This window comes from Silene latifolia, unplaced genomic scaffold (assembly GCF_048544455.1).
Source record: "Silene latifolia isolate original U9 population unplaced genomic scaffold, ASM4854445v1 scaffold_453, whole genome shotgun sequence".
Taxonomy (NCBI): Eukaryota; Viridiplantae; Streptophyta; class Magnoliopsida; order Caryophyllales; family Caryophyllaceae; genus Silene; species Silene latifolia.
The window spans coordinates 17,575-39,180 of record NW_027413371.1 but is presented as its reverse complement, the minus strand read 5'-3'; the positions used below and the strand labels follow the sequence as shown (position 1 = coordinate 39,180).

Here is a 21,606-nt window from a genome sequence, read left to right as displayed (position 1 = left end):
GAATTAGCCGTGTATACATGGCACGGAATTCGAGACAAAACAATCGTTTCAAAATCGGTTTTATGAAAAATCACAATGAAAATTTACGTGGCCTCGCTCTGATACCACTTGTAGGGTAATATCCGTATAAGACACTCTAAATTTTGGACTATAACGTAAATTTAGCATGTGAATTATTGTCATAAAATGTAAATACAGCAATGAAATGATAAGTATAAAGAATCAACCTCGGGTCCTTTGATGCACGGCGTAAAGAACAGAAATCAAACGAGATTCCCTCCTAATTGTTGCACCCAAGACTTGTCCGAGATATGCCCTTGTGCTAGATGGTGTTCTCTGATTGCCTTGCAATATTGGGAGAACTGATGTGAGTTTTTCTCGAGATGTGAGATCTCAGTTTCAGAGAAAGCTTGGTCTCCAAAACCCTAGTTTTTCTGTAAATGAAAATCGCTAGGTCAAAAGGAGAGAGAGCCTCTCCTTTTGTTGCCTCGGTCCGCGGGTCATGAGAGGAGGGAGTGGGCTTTCCACTTTCTCCTCATTTAACTCGTGATCCGATTGAACCAACCCCATTCGCTAAAATGTATATGACGCGGTTTTTATTATAAATCGTCATCGGTTATCGGCTATTAAAACATCAACTAATAAGACGGATTAGTTGAATTATTAATGCATGTCCGACAAAGACAATATTGTATAATTATATTCAATATACATTAGTTAAATATAAATCGCTTATATTTAATTTTACGAATTAATCAAGTTAATTCGCCTTTAGCCCATGATATTTAATCCGTATTAAATATAATATCTCAACATCACATTTTGACTAATTACTAGTCAAATAACTCGGACTAACTGGTTAGTCAAATTTGGCATCTACATGACTGTATTTTCATACTGTCACATCTCTCGAACGTATCCTATAGGTGTGACTTTTAGGGACCAGTTGATCACCGCCATCTGTATGACAATAACGTCAAACTTATCTAGCAAGCCAACCGTTATTGATAAACGTGGATCAACTGATAATAATACCAAAAGTATGCCCTTTGATCCTTTTAGAGGTTTATGAGTCCTTGCACTAACTGTTAAGGACACCAACCCCAACAGCATCCCCTTTACAAAACATCAACAAATCATCCGCAAACATAAGATGAGTGAGCTTGAGTCCCTTACATAGAGGATGATAATGAAATGGCCATCTTTTCTGGGTCATTTCATACTGTGCTTACATCTGCAGGATTCGAGTTGAGGAAAATATCCAACCCTTATCAGGTATAGTTATTTCTCAGGGCCACTCGAGGAGTTGTAACTGAAATGCATGGCCATGCTCGAATGATGATTCGTTTGTCAGTTAAGTTACTCTCTAGTCGGGGAAACCACTCTTGATGATGATCGCTTGTAAAATACGACCTTTGTGAATACGGATTTGCAAATTGTTTTACATTGAGTGGGAGAAATTTTAGGATATGAGAATCGGTTATCGCACATACACTTGTGAGGACAAGTGGGAGTTTGTTGGAGCTTGTGTCCTCCACAAATTAGTGTGATAACATTAATAAATCTCTTACAGGTTCACAAGGGTATACTTCGTATTTTAATCAGTTGATTAACAATTACCTAATAACGGTTGGCTTGCTAGAAAGTTTGACGTTATTATCATACAGATGGCGGTGATCAACTGGTCCCTAAAGGTCACACCTATAGGATGTGTTTGAGAGACGTGGTTATAGAAATATAATCACATTGATGCCTTATATGACTAAACAGTTAGTCAATGTGTTGATGAGACAATTATTTAATGAAGATTAAATAATATTAGTTGAGACGAATTAACTGTCAATTCGTAAATTGAATATAATAAGTTATATTTAATTAAATGTATGTAATGTTAGCTTGGACGAATTAATCTGTTAATTCGTAATTAAATGTAATCGGTTATATTTAATATCAACAAGATGAATGTGTCATAGTGGTAATAGTGAGGGTACTCAAACCAAGAGGTCATGGGTTCGATCCTCACTAGATGACAATTTAACACATTTTATACATTTTTGGAAAAACCGAAAATAGAGAAATGGATCTCTCTTATTTCGGTTAGCATTGGGCCGAAAATTAGGAAGGTAAAAATATCTCCCCATTCACTCCTCTTTTTCGGTTAGAATAAGAGGAAGAGGGAGCTCATTGTTCTACCCTAATAATCCTAACCTAATTTTTCACTGCTTCTTGCCTCCTCTCATCAGAAAAAACACAAAAATAACCTAAAATTTTTCAGAAAATTTAGGAATCGATTCTAGCAAAATCAAAGGGCTTTTCTCGGAGCATCTTGGGTGCAACTGAAAGGAGAATATCATTGCGATATTGTTCATAGGCCGAATTAGCTAGGACCGAAGGTTATTTCGTCATCTCTTTACCCTTTTTGTTTATGCAATTTATTTTATGACATGCTTTCATCATGATTAATTCGTTATAGTCCTTATATTTAAAGGGATGCATACAGATAAATCCCACAGACACAACTAATAACAATCTAAGAAAATCTAAATCAAGTTTACACCGTCCCCGGCAACGGCGCCATTTTTGGTCATACTCACTTGGGAGGTTTAGTTTTCGGTACTTGTCGTTAGGAGCACCTAGACCAAAACAATATTTATAACTCCACAAACAACTCTACTATTAGTAAAGAGGCAAGTAAATGTCGGATCCCCAGGGACGGGTATTGAAGTGAGATTTTCAATTGCAAGTAGCAGTGTCTAGGGGTATCACAATTTGGGGTTGGAATAGAAGATCACTAAACTAAATAGCAATGAAAGTAAACAAGCAAGATGATTAAAAAGGGATGTAAACAATTGATAAAAGGCACTAGGGTGTCATGGGGTCATAGGGGATTCATGGGAATTGATCATACAAACATATTCTCAAATTATAAGCAAGCGATTATTGTTGTGATGGATCGAGTTGGTTTATATCTTTCAATCCTAGGAAAGTTTGGGTCCCGGAGCCGAATCGATTAGATTGTACAACACCTACAAGTCGACTTAATCTTCCCTACTCAACTATATGCATGGTCTAATGAGACTCGAGTTGGTTTATGTCTTGCAAGTCTCATTGAAAAGATAAGTGATGGGTAAAAAATGCAAGGATTCATAGGCTCGCATTTCATCAAACATAACATGTGCATAAGTTGAGATCACAACAAGCAAGCAAATAAACTATGAAAACATATTAAATTAAGCATGAATCATCCCCCATGTTGGTTTCCCCTAATTACCCATTAACCCTAGTTAAGGAAACTACTCACTCATTATCATGTTGAACATGCTAGCAAGGTTGTCAATCATTCCAACAAAGTAAAACATGATGAATAAATGAAGATGAATAACAATAACTAAAAAGGGATTAAGAGAATTATACCTACTAATGATTCCAATAATAAAGCAAAGAATAATAGAAGTATTTGATGATTGATTGGAAGGTTGTCAATCTCCCAATAATAACCCAAATAATCTTCAATTATCCAAAATGAAAGATGAACAAAAGAGAGATTAAGGAAATGAGATTTGTATTAAGACTTGATTAAAAGTTGATTACAAGATTAAAGAGAGATTAGATTGATATAAACTACACTAAAGATTGATAAGAAGAACATGATTATTTAATTAGACTAATGGGGTATTTATAGTGGGATTAGGTACACAAATTAGGGTTTACTAAGGGCTTAAATGACGATTAAGTCCTTGAGGAATCGCTCCTCTCAGAAAAATATGCGAGTCTCCTTTTTGCTAGTCTTTCCGAGGTATGCGCATCCTTCATAGAACAAGAAGAAAACGGAATAGCTGTAACACAATCCGAGCGTCCAGGGTACGGGACGAGCGGATTGTCTGGCTTTTGGACGAGCGGATTCGTTGGGTGGACGGGCGGATTGTGGGTCTTTTGGACGAGCGTCCCTCTGAAGAAGACGCTCGGATTCCTGGTCTTGGACGGGCGTCCAGAGGGAAATCCGCTCGGATTCTGAGTCAGCTTCCTCCTTTCTTCTTTTCTTCCTTCTTCTTCATACAATCCTTGGGGATTTCGTTGGAGATGCAAGGATCTTTTCTCATTATTGCCCATCTACTGTAATATGTACAAAGGCCTTCTAGTCTTGTCTTCTCTTTGATGCTTGGTCATTGAATTCAATCAGTTTAGCTCTATTTTGCCATGAAAATGCAAGGTTTGCACTCCTTTCCTACCAAGGGATCAAAACCTCAAAGAATATGCAAAACAAAGGACTAAAGACGATAAATGACATAAATATGCACTAAAAAGCATGGGAATAAGGCTAATTCGGGGACTAAATACGCTCAGATAATGGTCACATCAACTACTGCATTCAAAACTTTATCAGAACTTTAATAAATATTCAATTTGACTAATAATATTCAATTTGACCAAAATAGTTCTCTAAATATGTCTTCATAATGTTTTAGGTCAAAATCTAAATTATCAGACATTTACAATTTAATTTCTCTCTAAAAAAAATATGGCTGGTGTATCGGAGCTACAATCACATTCTCGTTACGACAACCTTTTACTTGCATTCTCCATAATCTCCCGGTTCATTATGATTTGATTGGAAAGGGTTTAAACCCTAATTTTTGGTGGTTGACGCAAATGCTTCATGACTCCGGTTTCACCGCGGTTAAAAAAGTGTACCCTGTGTCTACAAACAAGCAAGGTTTTGTAGACTTCACTTTTATCGTGTTTGACGAAGCCAACTGCCATGATAGTTTTCATCAGGCAAGAAAGTTAGGGGCTAGATTTGCGGAGGAAGATGCGGGGAAATAGGACTTCTATTCGTATGATAAACAACAAGGCCCTTATCTATGGGTTGCGACCCATATTGATCACCATCTGCTGAAACATTGCAGGAAGCATCGCATTTTTGCCACCGTGCCTATGTCATGGGAGAAAGAGGCCATTCCACCTGCGCTTCCCGGTGATAATTAAGGGCCGATCTACGACTTGCTCTATACCGAAATTCACGATGAGTATCCTAATACTTCATCAGATTCTAATAATTAAGTCTTTAATTATTATCTGGCATTATAAGTTGTATTTGGACTATGGTGGTGATTTGAAATAAAGTTTAATTATTTATGTTTTTTGTTACGTTTTTTATTACCTCATCCTCTGGAACTCAGAGACAATATCACCAAAAAATATCTAATTTTATTATAATGACTTAGGTCTTTAGGAGTACATTAAAAATATCAAGCTAAAGATATTTATCGCGTAAAACAAGCGTTGATAAACGTGAAAAGGCAAATGTGTAGTGTGGAGTTCAGTGGAGGGAGTATGTTTTTTGTTACCCCATCCTCTGGAATTCAGAGACAAATATCACCATGTATGTCTTTTTCACCTTCAGCCCAATCCACAGAGTCGTTTTCCCATTCCAACGGCACTGTCCCCTACTCGGCACTGCGACCTTGGCGGTGCAGAATCGGAAGTAGTAGGAGACGGTCAGATTCATTCGCAACCCATAAATATGGGCCTACCCGCTGATCATCGTGATCAAACCAGAGTCTCGAAGAGTCATTGTTATAGAATGCCCGCTCAAGTTTGCGAGCCTGACGAAAGCACTCCCGCTCCTCACCCCAGCCAAACTCGATGAGGGCGCACCGCCCGAAGCCATCATGCGCATCATTGTTAGGGTAGATAGTTTGAACCAAATTCAATCCATCTAACTGAATCAAACCTATTAACCAGTCAAGGCTATACGAGAGTATAGCTCGTATAGCCTTTCCATGCCCTTCCTCTGTATACGGAAGATTGTGAATGATGCACGTAAAGGGTTTAGCATACATAATTCTACTTGGGGGTCCTGCAAGAGGTTCATGTGATGCTTCATCATCATCATCAGCGGATGAATAATATGAACCACTATGAGTTGATGAACTTCACGACATAATCGATGTGGAAAATTAATGAAGGACTAGTTTTTTTCTTTTTTTTTTTTAAAGAGGGAGGGACTAACTTTCTACTTATAATAATAAAAAATAATGGAAAACACATATATATATATATATATATATATATATATATATATATATATATATATATATATATATATATATATATATATATATAAAAGGCGGGATCTCGTGAGTTGGGTTCTTATGGTGAGTTTGTGATTTAAAATCTCAACCATTGGATGAGAGTAAATATACGGTTGCGATTGAACTTTTATTAAACCGCTGCTTTTAAGGCTTTAATATTTTAAAATTACCCATTCAACTCAGCTCCCTCACCGTTATAAAAAACACTCCACAAACTCACCTACCTCACCATCAATGGCGATTCTTTAACATCGCTCCATCATAAACAATGCTACACAAACTCCATTTCAGACCTCCACCCTAATAAAAATGTTAATTCCCCTTTCCTTATCCACTCACCGCCGTCCCTGTAACTCTCCCCGTACCCTTAATAAAAACGAATGGAGATTCCTGATAATTCGAGTCTTCTGATTAATCAAGTAATCTCTAATCATCCTCGACGTCGATCAAGTAAGGTCGACAACAACTATTTCTATAACCAAAAGATAAATTAGGGAGTTTGTGGATGATGGGATTGAGGCATATGGCGATTTAATGGGGTTGATTAAGGTTGAGCAAGGGTTGATCGGGATACAAGGGCTTATTGTTGAAATAGACCGGCGGAATCGATGGGAAGTGCGAGTAGACTTAGTGGAGGCAGCGAGTTTAGGGTAGATGAACGAATTTTGACTCGATATGGTTTAGCGGCTAATTTCTAGGTTGCTCGGCTAATTTCGACTCGATGGTGGCCGACTGGCCGCTCGTGAGAGATATAGATTGGTCTGCTGTTGTTTGAACGGAGAAGAAGCAATGGTGGTGTGGGATAACGGGTCTGGTTTGTACTCGGTTTCAATGGAGCAGTGGGTTTGAACGGAGGAGAAGCAATGATGGATCATGCTGTTGTTGTTGTTGATTTGGATAGTGATTAGTACTACTCCGTATCAGGTTGTGCTTGTGGTGATGACATCCCAGATTGGTGATGAATGGAGCAGCGGGTTTCGGGTTCAATTGCATGTGACAGTTGCAACAACGGCTCCGTACTCGAGTCACCCCTGACTCGAACTAATCATGCGGGTAGCTTGGTGGCTCGGCTGAAAGAGCGCGGAGCAAAGCAGTGCGAGATGGCGACGGGTTCGATACAGGCTGCTTGTCGAGTTTTGTTGATGACGATGCTCAGTTCTTGTGTCGCATTAGATGGTGATTGATCGATTGGGTGAACGGTGGGCTGCAAACTGATGTTGGCTTATCGATGCAGGCTGCTCGATTCCGAATTGAGCATGTTTGATTGTTTGTTGATGCAGGCTGATGTTGGATGAATGGGGGGTTGGTGTTTGAGTGGGTATTTTCTTATGGTGAGTTGATTATATGTAATGTAATTAAATATGTAAAGGAGAAAGCATGCTAGCTTTTGGGATGATTATTTGTCGTGTCAACTTTCACCAATTAGCAAGTAGGATATCATGCCTTATTGGTATTTCAGATGTTTTATATTGGCTATGTGAATAATACTTCCACACATGAATACATGATAATCAAACGGTAAGAATAACAATAATCAAACGGTAAGAATAATACTACAATAACACCTAACACCACAATAACATAAGAATAAGACTACAATAACACCACAATAACACTATTATAATAGCACAATAACACGGGAAAAAAAAGAGAAAAAAAATCAAAGTAGTAAAAAAAATCAAAGTGGCACCGGAATAACATCATAATAACACCAGAATAACAATACCACCAGAATAATAACACAATAACACGTAGTAAAAAAAGGAAAAAAAAATCAAAGAAGTAAAAAAAATCAAAGTGACACCGGAATAACATCACAATAAAACCAGAATAACAATACCACCAGAATAACAGCACAATAACACGTAGTAAAAAAAAGAGTAAAAAAATCAAAGTAGTAAAACAAATCAAAGTGACACCGGAATAATATCACAATAACACCAGAATAACAATAACACCAGAATAACAGCACAATAACACGTGGTAAAAAAGAGTAAAAAAAATCAAAAGTAATAAAAAAATCAAAGTGACACCGGAATAACATCACAATAACACCAGAATAACAGCACAATAACATGTGGTATAAAAAAAGTAAAAAAGTCAAGTAGTAAAAAAATCAAAGTGACACCGGAATAACATCACAATAACACCAGAATAAGAATAACAGCACAATAACACGTGGTAAAAAAAAAAGAAAAAAAATCAAAGTCGTAAAAAAAAGCACAATAACAGCATAATAACACGAGGTAAAAAAAAGAAAAAAAAATTAAAGTAAAAAAAATCTGGTACAAAAAGAAAAAGAAAAAAATGTAATATAATGAGAAAATTAGAGAAAAACATAAGAGAAAAAAAAAATCAAAGTCGTAAAAAAAAGTACTCCCTCCAATTCGTTATAATGTTTCCTTTTGTCAATGGCACGATACTTAAGGAATACTATTAAAAATGAATAAAGGACATTGGTGGGGTTGATGTTAGGAGAGAGAGATGAATTATTAGGAGTTAAATAAGGAGTTGTGAGGTCAAAACATTAAGAAAAGTAATAAAATATGAGTAAAAGAGTTGTGTGGGGTTTGGTGATAGGAGAGAAGAATGAATAAAATAAGAGTAAAAGTTACCAAAAAAAGGAAAGGAGAACATTACTTGAATAATCCGTTTCGGAAAAGAGGGAACATTATAGCGAAGAAGAGGGAGTATAATAACAGCATAATAACACGAGATAAAAAAAAGGAGATAAAAAAATTAAAGTAAAAAAAAAAGAGTAACACTAGAAAAAAGAGAAAATAAATACTCTCTGTCCCGGTCATTTGTTGTCCTTTGGTTTTGGCGCAAAGACCAAGGAAATGGGAGGAGGCTAATTACTAAATGACAAGTGGAATAAATTGAGTGTGAATAATCAAATTACTCATCAAATTCATTCTTAAAATAGAAAGGACAACAAATGACTGAGACACCCCAAAATGAAAAAGGACAACAAATGACCAAGGGACGAGAGGAGAAAATTACGGTGGTTTTATATGTCAAGTAAGATTAAATCTTGACCATTCATCTCTTATATATATATATATATATATATATATATATATATATATATATATATATATATATATATATATATATATATATATATATATATATATATATATATATATATATATATAGGGTTGAGATCCTATGAGAACCATCTTCCCATGAGAACCATGAGAACCTCGGGTTCGAGAACTTTTTACTAAAGGTTCAGAACATTATTACCAAATGTTCAGAACCTTTATACAAAAAGTTCATCGATTATTTTCACATATTGCCTCCTTCAGGATACCTAAAAATAAAAAGATATATGCATCTCGCGCATATTATATGTACTCTAAGTACACTGTACACCTTAGTTTTAGTGATACCAAGTAAACAAGAACATTAAAATTACACCTCATTACTTTCAACATTTACCCTATATACATTACATTTTCAACGAGAAAATTTAACATGTACATTTACCCTATGTATATTACTCATCAGACATTCACACTGATACAGAAGACATTCACACTTACCATTAACATCGACATACACCACAAATAAGCCAACAATTATTGCATGTTCGTCGCCGTCGATATACTGCTAGTCATGGAAACATTTTTTTTTTTTTATGAATACGGGTTTAGTAGGACTACCGACACAGGAGCTCCGATGAGGGACGAGAAATTCGGTGGTACCAGTTGGCACCACTGATTGCCAACATAATAGCTCCAGCGAAAGTGATGACCGCTGCGGGGAGATCGTCGAGGAATTATGACATATTCCAATTAAAAAATGAAGGAATATGATCGTATGCCAGGGCGGTTGAGGTTGGTGGCCGGCGTAGCTACGATAACGGTAAGGCAGATCTCAAACGAGAGTTAGGTGAAGTTTTCACGATGGGTAGTTGTGGCTGCAGTGTATTTATCGAGGTAGATGAGAGTTGAGATTATATTTGAGTGTATCTCAACCATTGCTTTTTATTAGATCTCAACTAATTTTATAAAATCTTTTGTATAATAATTACGAATTTTTAGTTTAATATTGTTGTACCTTTAGTATAAAACTATTGTACATGAGAGGTTCTCATGGTTCTCATGGGAAGGAGGTTCTCATAGGATCCTAAATCTATATATATATATATATATATATATATATATATATATATATATATATATATATATATATATATATATATATATATATATATAGTCGGGATCCGGTGAGAACTCCTAAATATTTGAGGATTGAGTAATGAATAAAGTATCACACCATATACAAAACAATATCGCGAGGAAAATTGACAAACAAAACCACCTAAAACTCAAAAAATCAATCGTCAGTTTCTCTCTCTAATAATTTTACCAAAATCAATCAAACATCTCAAACGAAAACTATCACAAAATCCTCTCTAAAATCTCGCCGAAAATCCGCAAAAACTTAAAATTCAAAGACGATTTCAACTGCATTTCAACATTCTAGATATATTCGTTCATTAGATTGAATCATCTCACCATAATTCTCTCCAAAATCGTTGAGGTACATTTATTTCTCATCTTTATCCATTTCTGCGGGTTTTTTCAACTTTTGTAGCATTAAATCGATTATACATTTTGATTTTGCTCGAAATTATTGTATGTATGTTGAATTAGATGAATTTAATAGGATTAAATCAACAAAATCGAACTAATTATCGAGTTATTTAGGGTTCTTTCGTGTTCTTGCTGTAAATTTCTAAATATCTAACTTATAAATGATTTTAAACGTTTTTCGTTCATAATATCGACACATTGAATTAATTACTATCATCACTTGAAGTTTTAGTTGTTTATAAGATGTCTTTTTAGTTTGAATCGCTAAAATTAGGGTTTAATATTGATCGATTGTGAAAATTAGGGTTCAACTTTGTTTAATTGTGAAAATTAGGGTTTCATATTGTTTTAATCGCGAAAGTTAGGGTTTAACATTGTTTAATTGTGCAAAATTACAGTTTCATATGATAGAATTGAAGTAATCGTTTGTGTTCAGTAAAATGAGTAATGTCGAATTACATGTTGGCTATGATAACGGAAAACGTGTGATACTGTTGTTTGTATGATGTGATACTGAATGTGAATATTCGTGGTACTCTATTTTCATACATTTTGGCAGGTTGACTACTACATAATTAAGTTGTAAAATGTCATCAAGGCACTAAAATGCTATAGTATGGTGTTTTCATTTGTAAAATGTCACCGGTTTGCAAAAAATAATGTAAAATGTTGCTGTAAATGCTGTAATATGGTGTGTTTTTTATATTTGTTGTATTTTCTTTTGTCTGAAAGATGATGTTTTGTACTTTTTTTTCCTTTTTTTTTTGCAGATTTCTTCGCTTTTGGAGGTTACTTAAGAGTATGTGTGCATGCTGGCGAAGTCTATAGTGCATGATCAACTAAACAAATCATGTTTTTTTATTCATTTCTCTTATAAAGACAAATTATGTATTCTTAGATATTGTTTCAAGCGATTATAAATTTGTATCTATTTTTTTTTTTTCATTTTTGAGTTGGAATGTAAAGTAATGGTAACAATATTATAGTTGTATCAGGATTTGCCTCTTTTTTTATGTCATTAAATAGAGAATATATGGTTCTTAAAGTATTTCATTTCTTTTTGGTAAACAATATCACACGTTTGTTTTAACAATATCACAAGTTTTAGTAAACAATATCACATTTAATTATAAAAAATATCACCTTTCATGACACAATATCAAATGACTTTGAGAAAAATATCACATTATTAGTTTAACAATATCACAAGATGTGGTAAACAATATTACACTACTGGCTTAACAATATCACAAGATGTGGTAAACAATATCATAAAACAATATCACCATTATTGTGTTTAATAATATCAAATAATTTAGTTCTTTTAAAAAAAATATCAAATGATATGGTAAATAATATCAAGTTATTGTGCTAATAATATCACACTATGCTATTAACAATATCATATATTTATCTTTATTTGCTAGTTTCCAAACAGTTATAAGAATTGAAACAATATATATCTTCATAAGTATCACGTCATATTGTTCTAGAAGTATTACCGAACAATATCAAACTTCACACATCCCGGTATCACACTTTATCTAAAACAATATCACATTCACAAGGAATCTTGAAACCCTCAAACTTTTTGCTATTGAGAAACAATATCACAGCATATAAGATAAAATATCATTGCTGATTCTAAACAATATCACAAAATTACAACAACAATAATATTAATTTATAACGACTACAACAGATTACTATCCTTCCAAAATTACATCAATCAGTGCATATTCAATTAAAGTTCTGTCAACACAATCTGAGTACACAGATTAGTTCCTTTCTCTTCCTCTACATTTACCAATTTCTTTTTATTATCCTTTTTGTCATCTTTTTCCAGCACAATCTTCAACTTCTTGCTTGACGTTTGTTCAACCTCATCTTGTTTTAAACACCAGTACAACCGTTTTTACAACCATTTCATGACCATGACTCAACTTAATGCAGCCACCTGACTATCTACTCAACTTTCAGGAACTCAATTACATCAAACCATTAGTACGACACCAATGAAGAATATCATGAAACTTCATATCCCCTTGGAAAGTAACACTGATGCTTAGCTTCATTTATGACTTGGTTTTATCAATTAGCTTCTCTGGACGCATCATGAGACTTCATATCCCCTTCAAAGTGGATCTGCCATTTCCAGTAAGCAAACATGTGAGAGATATACAAGGATGCAAAATAAAGCTCGTCAAGAGGAATGAACCATACTGTGTTGTGGCGTCTACTTCCACTTCATCGATGATCCATCTCAAAGAAATAAAAGGTTGCCAACACATTTACTCCGCAGGATGCTTCACCTTTAAGCCGCTTAACCAACCTGGTTTACGCAACCAACAATCTAGTGAGACAAAGTCCAACCTATTGTACCAATAGAAGAAAGTGGATTAATCAAAACTCGAATCCGCCAATGAATTAAGAGCACTTACAGAAAATATGAGCAAGGCCACAACTGAAATTAGACAAATCCGATCTAATTTTTTTCAATACCTAATGAAAACAATGGAATCAGAAGAACCAACAACATCTTAAAATTTATGTTGTGCTTGCTGCTCAACAAGATGAAATGGTGATGGTCAAACAAAATACCGCAACTCAATAAACAAGCGAGAATGTAAATCGAAACATATGATGACAACTCAACATCAAATCTATACCAAAACCAATCATACACCAAACTTGGAGACTCATTTGGCAGGTAAATTAAGCCTTAAGCCCAAAGCTTCTTAGGCCAATTTGGACAAAGTCATATCTCTGTCCAATAGGCCGCTCAAAGCTAAACAACTTTCACGATCTGACAAAAAATAGCACAAAAAACTACAATGTAAACAAACAAGTAGTAATTGATTTATGACAATCAAAGTAAAAGGGATGTAATAAAACAATATCACACACCGCTAAACAATATCACATAGTCTTCTAAACAATATCACACTGGATACTTTAGCAAAGAAATACGTGATACTTATAAGATGTCAAACAATTTAGAACCTAAATCGGCGAAATGTATACTACTACTAGCTAACAAAGAAAGAGTAACAATGTAAAAAGGATGTAAATAAATCTGACACAAATTTAAAAAAAATTGAAACAAGATACTACACATGTAAATTAGGTTTACATGACAACAAAACTCGAACAAAGTGAAATAATTTAAAATCGCAATCAAATAACAAGACTATGAATCAATCTCATCAAAATTATAAATCGAGAACAAAAAACTCATAACAACAAAGCAATTTAACATAGATCATGAAAAATTACTGAATATATAACAAATTAAGTAACTTGTTCGAATTAAATTAACCTAGATATATGAGAAAGAAGATCAATAAATCATATGAAATCCTCACAAATTAAACCTAATTTAGGAAAAAGAGATACAAAGCATTGAAATCACGATGAGTAGCTACAAAATCATAACAAACGCAGTAAGATGACTAGTAATTGCAAATATATGTAGCGAAACAACAATCACATGAAAATAAAACTGAAATTAAAAACTAAAGATAAAGTAGATGTACCTGACATCGCGATTTCAATTGAAAGAGTATGATCGTTGATAAGAAATAGAAGAATGACAAATGATTGAGTTGAGATTGAATTCGAAACAAAAAAATCACGAAAACAGGAAAATTAGGGATTCATCGAAGAAGATAGAAGGTAGATAGAGAAAGACTTTGGGTGAGAATGAATGAATTAGGTTTGTTCGATGGAATAAGGAGTATATATGTGCGTCCGCGAAATTACCATATTACCCTTACTTATCCGCACTAAATCATGGATGTTGGATCTCTTAGATCTGACAGCTAGTATTAATCCTCAATCCTCAAATATATGAGTCATACTCACATGATCTCATTCCTATATATATATATATATATATATATATATATATATATATATATATATATATATATATATATATATATATATATATATATATATATATATATATATATAGTTAGGTTCTTGTAAGTTTTGTTTCTTATGGTGAGTTGTGAGTTTGCGCTTTGAAATATGGACCACTAGATCAGGTAAAATACACGGCTAGTATTCAATCTGAAAAATAAAACAAAGTCAGCCCATTACTAAAAAGTCCATCTTTTCAATTTTCGTCATTTGTAGACTTTGGCATTCTCTCTCCAAAAACTTGTCCCCTTTTTCTCTCTAAAGTTTCGTTTAATAGATCCCAAATTTCAAATTGAGTGTGTAATTGATTTCAATTTTCAACTCCTTCAAATGAGCTAGTGATAAAATAATCGAAACACTTCGATTGTTTTTCTCAAATTCTTTGAATTCAACAAATACACGATGTCGATCGATGAATGAAGATGAAGAAGAGTGCTTGAATCGATCAACTAGGTGAAGAATCGACAGTAGAAGCGAGAGGAGCGGCAAGAGAACGAGAATGACGAGCCAAATTAGCGAACATGAGACTACGATCAGAAGTGAGATTGATTCATGAACATCTTTCTAAAGAGTTGAAGAATGCGCCGAGACAGATTGAGGCGACGAACATTTATACAGATTAGTTTAAATTTTAGTTTGAATCGAACAAATTGCGTTGTTTTTTTTGTTGAATATCAAAAGAATTCTGTGAATATTTTATTTTGAATAGAACAAAAGGAGTTAGAATTTTTGTATATGCTGATATTTTTGCCTAATTATTGAAGAATTATCATGTTAATTTATTAGTTTGATGTTTATATTTAATAGTAGTGTTTTGATTTGATAGATAATCTATGAATCTTATTGAGTTTTCTTCTGAAATTGAGAGGTATAATAATAGTTTGTTCAATTTACTAGCAATATCGACTTTTATCTCAAAGGAATTCCGCGTTTAGAATCTGGCTTCTTCGAGTTTTATCTCAAAGGAAAGGGGAGTGTTGGAATCCAGTTTTCTTCTTTGGCTGGATCGAGTATTAGTTTACTTTTAGCACCCCCTTTCACAATGCTATTATTATTGTTATCATTATCATAATGGTCATCGTCTTCGTCTTCTTATTCAATCTCGCCAGCTGTACTAGCTGGACAACTACTGCTACGCCTCTTGGCAGTGTATCCTTAGATATCCCTGACCTTCCAACTTTGCTGATATCTTTAATTTTTCTAATCTCTATCAATATACCAACACAACAGTCCACATAATTCAATACAAGGAGAAAAAAAAACTCAAACTAATCATTCAAGCCAACATGAGAAACTAGATACCTCCTAATAACTATTGGACATAAGCACTGGGTTAGAAGTTGTAGCCTTTATTTGTTTACAAATTATTTTCCTAAAATTAGTAGCTCGCCTAAAACTTACTCCGTATCAATCAATTAAACTTATCAATCGAGGAGTTAAACTAATAAAATAGCATAAAATTGCGCTGCACAGGTAAATTGTCAATATGTGTAAATTGAAGCCTATTAGCTCAATTGGTACAATTCGTGTAATAACACGAATGGTGTGGGTTCAAATCCCACATAGGCTATATTGCTTACAAGTTTTTAAATTATACTCATTTCATTACAAGTCGTCTAATAAAAATTATAAATCGTTTACTAACATTGCAGTAACAACGCAATAACATCGGAGTAAAAACACAATAACACCGGAGGAACAACGGAATAACACCAGAATAACACTGGAGTAATAACAAAATAACACCAGAATAACAACACAATAACACCGGAGTAAAAACACAATAAAATCAGAATAACACCGGAGTAACAATACAATAACACCAGAGTAATAACGGAGTAACACGTGGTAAAAAAAGTAACATAATGAGAAAATTAGAATTAGCGAACCGTGACAGAACATAAGAGTAACACTGAAATAACAAGTGATAACAAAAATAAAATATAAGAGTAACACAAGAATAACAAGTGACAAAAATAAATAATAGTGGAATAACAAATGATAACAGGAAAAAAATAAAATAATAAAATAAAAGTGAAATAACAAGTGGTAACAAAAAAAAAAGAAAAAAATAACACGTGAAAAAAAAAAGAATAACGATGGAATAACAGGTGGTAACACAAAAAAAAAGTAAAAAAACTAACATGTAAAAAATAAGAAGAGTAATAGTGAAATAATAGGTGGTAACACAAAAAAAAGTAAAAAATAACACGCGGTAAAAAAAAGAAGAAAAATAGTGGAATAACACGTGGTAACAACAACAAAAAGTAAAAAATAACACGTGATAAAAAAATAACAGTGGAATAACAGGTGGTAACACAAAAAAAAGGTAAAAAATAAATCGTGGTAAAAAAAAAAGAATAACAGTGGAATAACAGATGGTAACACAAAAAACGTAAAAATAACACGTGGTAAAAAACTAGAAAAAGAATGACAGTGGACTAACATGTGATAACACAAAAAAAAGTTAAATAATAACAAGTGGTTAAAAACAGAAGAATAACAGTGGAATAACAGGTGGTAACACAAAAACAAAGGTAAAAATTTTCATGTGATAAAAAACAGAAGAATAACAGTGCAATAACAGGTGGTAACACCAAAAAAGTAAAAATAACACGTGATAAAAAAAATAACAGTGGAATAAGAGGTGGTAACACACAAAAAGGTAAAAAATATTACGTGGTAAAAAAAACAGAAAAATAATAGTGGAATAACAGGTGGTAACAAAAAAAAGTAAAAACTAACACGTGGTAAAAAACAAGAAGAAGAATAAACAGTGGACTAACAGGTGGTAACACAAAAAAATGGTAAAAAATAACAAGTGATAAAAAAAAGAAGAATAACAGTGGAATAACAAGTGGTAACACAAAAACAAAGGTAAAAATATCATGTGGTAAAAAAATAACAGTGGAATAACATGTGGTAACAAACAAAAAGGTAAAAAAAAAACACGTGGTCAAAAAAACAAAAGAATAACAGTGAAATAACTGGTGGTAACACAAAAAAAAAAATTATTAAGTTTTAAATTACAGATCTTGTAATTAGGTTTGAGGAAGATGATGATGATGTAGGGGAGGTGGTGAAGGTTTAAAGTAAAAATAAAAAATTGATTTGATAATCTGTAAAGAGGAATTAAGATGAAAAGAGAGGGAGAGAAATAAATACAACGTGTGAAATTATGTTTAGCTTAGCCGCGCCTTTTTTATTATTATTACTAGGTTTAATCTAAATAGTTCATTTGTCTTCATCGAATGGATGAGATTTTTATTAGATTCAATCTTAGCCATCTATTTCCCTTTATTCAATGGCTGAGATTTGTGAGCACACAAACTCACAACTCATCGTAAGAATCAAACTCACGAGATCCCGCCTATATATATATATATATATGGCCGGATTTGGTGAGGCCGTTAATTATGGCGAGGCGGTCGACCTCACCAAATTCCTTCATTGGACTGATTTTCAATTGTTCATTGGCTTAAAATTTGGGGTCATTCCTAATCTTTTCACTTAGCCTAAATACTTTCTCTCTTCCTCTCTAAAATAAAACACACAAAAATCCAAACACTTTAATTTTCTCTTTGATTCACACGACTGTCACTACAAAAACATCATTGCCCAAAGTTTCTCAAATATCTCATTTTCTTAGACTCGAAGCAGCGATTTCCAGGAAAATTGTTCGTAGATTTCATTAAAACAATATACAACAACGTGATTTAAGCAATTTAAGAAGAAGATTTCGATTAATTTCAAGGTAATTTCATAAATTTGATCAAAATTGAGCATATTCATATAATTCCGTTAATTCACTCGTGATGATATAAGGCTCTTGATAAAAATTGAGCGATTTGCTTAATATAAGGCTCGATTTTGTTCAAAATTGAGTGATTTCCTTAATATAAGGCTCGATTTTGATAAAAATTGAACAATTTCCTTAACCTCGCGATTTTGCACCATTGTTTTTGATGATTTGCAGGTTTAACTGTTATGGATATTGTAGATATCACAATACTTGATGATAATAGTGCAATTGAAACATGCATTTCGTTTTTTATGTAATTATTTTATAATATTGTTTAAATATATTTTCGTGGTTCAGTTTTAATTTGTGAAATATTGTGATTGTAGTGGAATCTAAGGCTCTATTTTGTGAAATATTTCGTTTTTTTGTGTTTAGTTTATGATTTGAGTTGATTTTGTGAATATTTTACCTAATTTTGTGAATCTTAGACTTGGTTGATTGAATCTTAAAAGAACCATTGTAATAGTCACTCTGTCGCGGTGTAATGTCTATGTTTTTGTTGATATGAATCCGTGACTTGATTTTGTGAAACTTAGACATAATTTTGTGAACCTTATAATAGTAGCTCTGTCACGGTGAAAAGTTAATTATATGATTTATATATGTTTGGTTTGTTGTGAATATAGGATCTGATTTTGTGATACTTAGACATGAATTTGTGAACCTTATAATATTCGCTCTGTCAGAGTGAAAAGTTAATTATACGATGCATATATATTTGCTTAGTTGTGAATCTAGGACCTGATTATGTGAATCTTAGTCATGATTTTGTGAATCTCGTAACATTCCCTCTGTCGCGGTTAAAAGTTTTATGTATGTGTTTTATATTTGAGTTGTTATTAACTCGTGACATGATTCTTCGGAAAGTTACCAAATCCAAAGCGTGCAGCTGAAGGTGAACAATCTCTAGCTTCATCCTTCGCCACAATTCAGAGAGTCTGGCTTAAGAGCGATGCCAAGTTTTTGCTAAGCAATGACGTTGCAGATCTCTACCTGGTGTCTGAAATCATGCAGATTCGTGTAAATAAGAAATTTGCTCGTCTCCTAGTGATATATCGTGTAGGCTTTAAGACAAGAGGATTAATCAAAGGGCTTACTGATAATTGATGAGTTTTGGTATGATGTTGGGCAGATGTTGGGTGATGAAGACAGAAACGGGCTAATTGGCATGTACGAGAAAGTTCAAGAGTGGATTGAAAATGTGAAGAATGCAACAAATCCTCACTTTGATGAAGTTCATCAATACCTCTTTGATGTTAACATCTATTTGAAGTTATTGCTACCTTCAGGCAAAAGGCATAATTCACAACTATTCGGATTTTCCGTTATAATTATATATACTGTTGTGTGATTTTACTCTGTAGTTTCTATATGTAAAAGTAAATAATTATGGACTTTGTTAATATGTGTGATTTTGCTTTGTAATTTTTATATGTGTGAATAAAATAACATAGTTACTCTTTCAGGGATACAATTTACTTAATTCTGGACATTTTTTCATAATGTGAAATAACTTGTATCTTAGTTTGTTAAACTAGGAATTTATTTATGCTCTTATTTCGTTAAACGACCTTAATTTGTGAAACTTGGAATTTTATAAGAATTTTTTTTTCTTATTTTGTGAATTAGAAGGTGATTTTGTGAAACTAGAACTTTAATTTGTGAAACAAGAAATTTCATTTTCAAATTTTGTGAAACAGGAACCTTAATTTGGGAAACTAGAAGGTGATTTTGTGAAACTTGGACCTCATTGTGTGAAATCGTTTACTTATGAAATTTATTTTCTTATTTTGTGAATCCTACACCATAATTTGTGAAACTAGGAGGTGATTTTGTGAAACTTGTACCTCAATGTGTGAAATCGTTTACTTATGAAAATTCTTTTTCTTATTTTGTGAAATTAGAATCTTAATTTGTGAAACTAGAACCTTATTTTGTGAAACTAGGAATTTCATAATAAATTTTTGTTTCTTATTTTGTGAAATTAAAAAGTGATTTTGTGAAAGCTGTACCTCAATTTGTAAACGTTTACTCACGAAATTTCTTTTTCAAAATTTGTGAAACAAGAACCTTAATTTGTGAAACTAGAATGTGATTTTGTGAAACTTGGACCTCAATGTGAAATCGTTTACTTATGATTTCTTTTTCTTATTTTGTGAATTCTAGGCCTTAATTTGTGAAACTAGGCCTTAATTTGTGATGGACGATAAGATACAAACAAAGCTAATGTCCTATTATGTAGTCGATAAGATGTTAATTTTCCAAGTTTTTTAATTTCCTCAAGCTTAGCCACAAAGAGAAGGCGGCTCTGGTCATCAACATTGAACTCATCAACATAGAACTGCAATGGGCGCGGAAAACCTTTTGGAGTTGACCATAATGATGCTCCAGAACTAGTTATAGCATCCCCAGGAAATGTAAATGTCAATTGCTCAAGAGTATCCCTAGCTTGTGCATCACCAACTTTTGTCATGGCAACTACATATACACCAAGGATGCTCAGATAGACATTTAATTAAGCAAGCGTCTTTTCATAGTCCCTCAAACTCTGAGCATGTCCAAGTCAAGCAATCATCAATATTGTGCGGAAAAGAGTGTACAGTACACATGGGTGCTTGTTTTTCAGGTGGATAACGTGAAGCCCCATAGTTTTCAGTAGGATAAGGTATTACCATTTGAGTATTGCACTTCGCACCAAGGGTTCCAGACTCCAGAAGAGGCTTTTGGAAATATACACGCCTCTGATCAATGAAGAGTATAGCATTAACGTTATCAAGTGCATTGATTTCAACACTGAGATTCTCCCAAAATGTGTCATCAAAAATATTCTCAGTCTCGGGGCTTGCACGATTTTGAAGAGCATCATTACGCAGGCGGGGATTCATTGATGCAACAACAATTGACTTTGACTGCCCGGTATTCCAATCGTGAAAAAGAAATTGTTTAGTAAGGTTACTCTTCTCTATGACATCACCATCGGTAATAGTCAACTTCCCTTCACTACCACAAGAAACTCCCATCAAAGCAAGATTTTCAGAAATTCACAACCCAGGGCATCATACCGGACGACAAACAATTTCGCCTCCTCAAACTTTTTCAGAAGCTTGGCACCGAAAACAGAAATCAGAGATCAAATCAGTGTGTGACAGACTTTTAAGAAGTCTCAGACTTGACCTATTGC

At 33.5% G+C, this 21,606-nt stretch overlaps 1 protein-coding gene across 1 annotated transcript; it reads left to right on the top strand.

Moving 5' to 3' along the window:
• Positions 1-9,902: 9,902 nt before the first annotated feature.
• Positions 9,903-20,598, top strand: LOC141639575 (glutathione S-transferase T1-like). The gene is made up of 4 exons (XM_074448663.1): positions 9,903-9,965; positions 19,293-19,445; positions 19,558-19,721; positions 20,592-20,598. Exons 1-4 carry the CDS (start codon positions 9,903-9,905, stop codon positions 20,596-20,598), a joined length of 387 nt encoding a protein of 128 aa, XP_074304764.1.
• Positions 20,599-21,606: the final 1,008 nt, after the last annotated feature.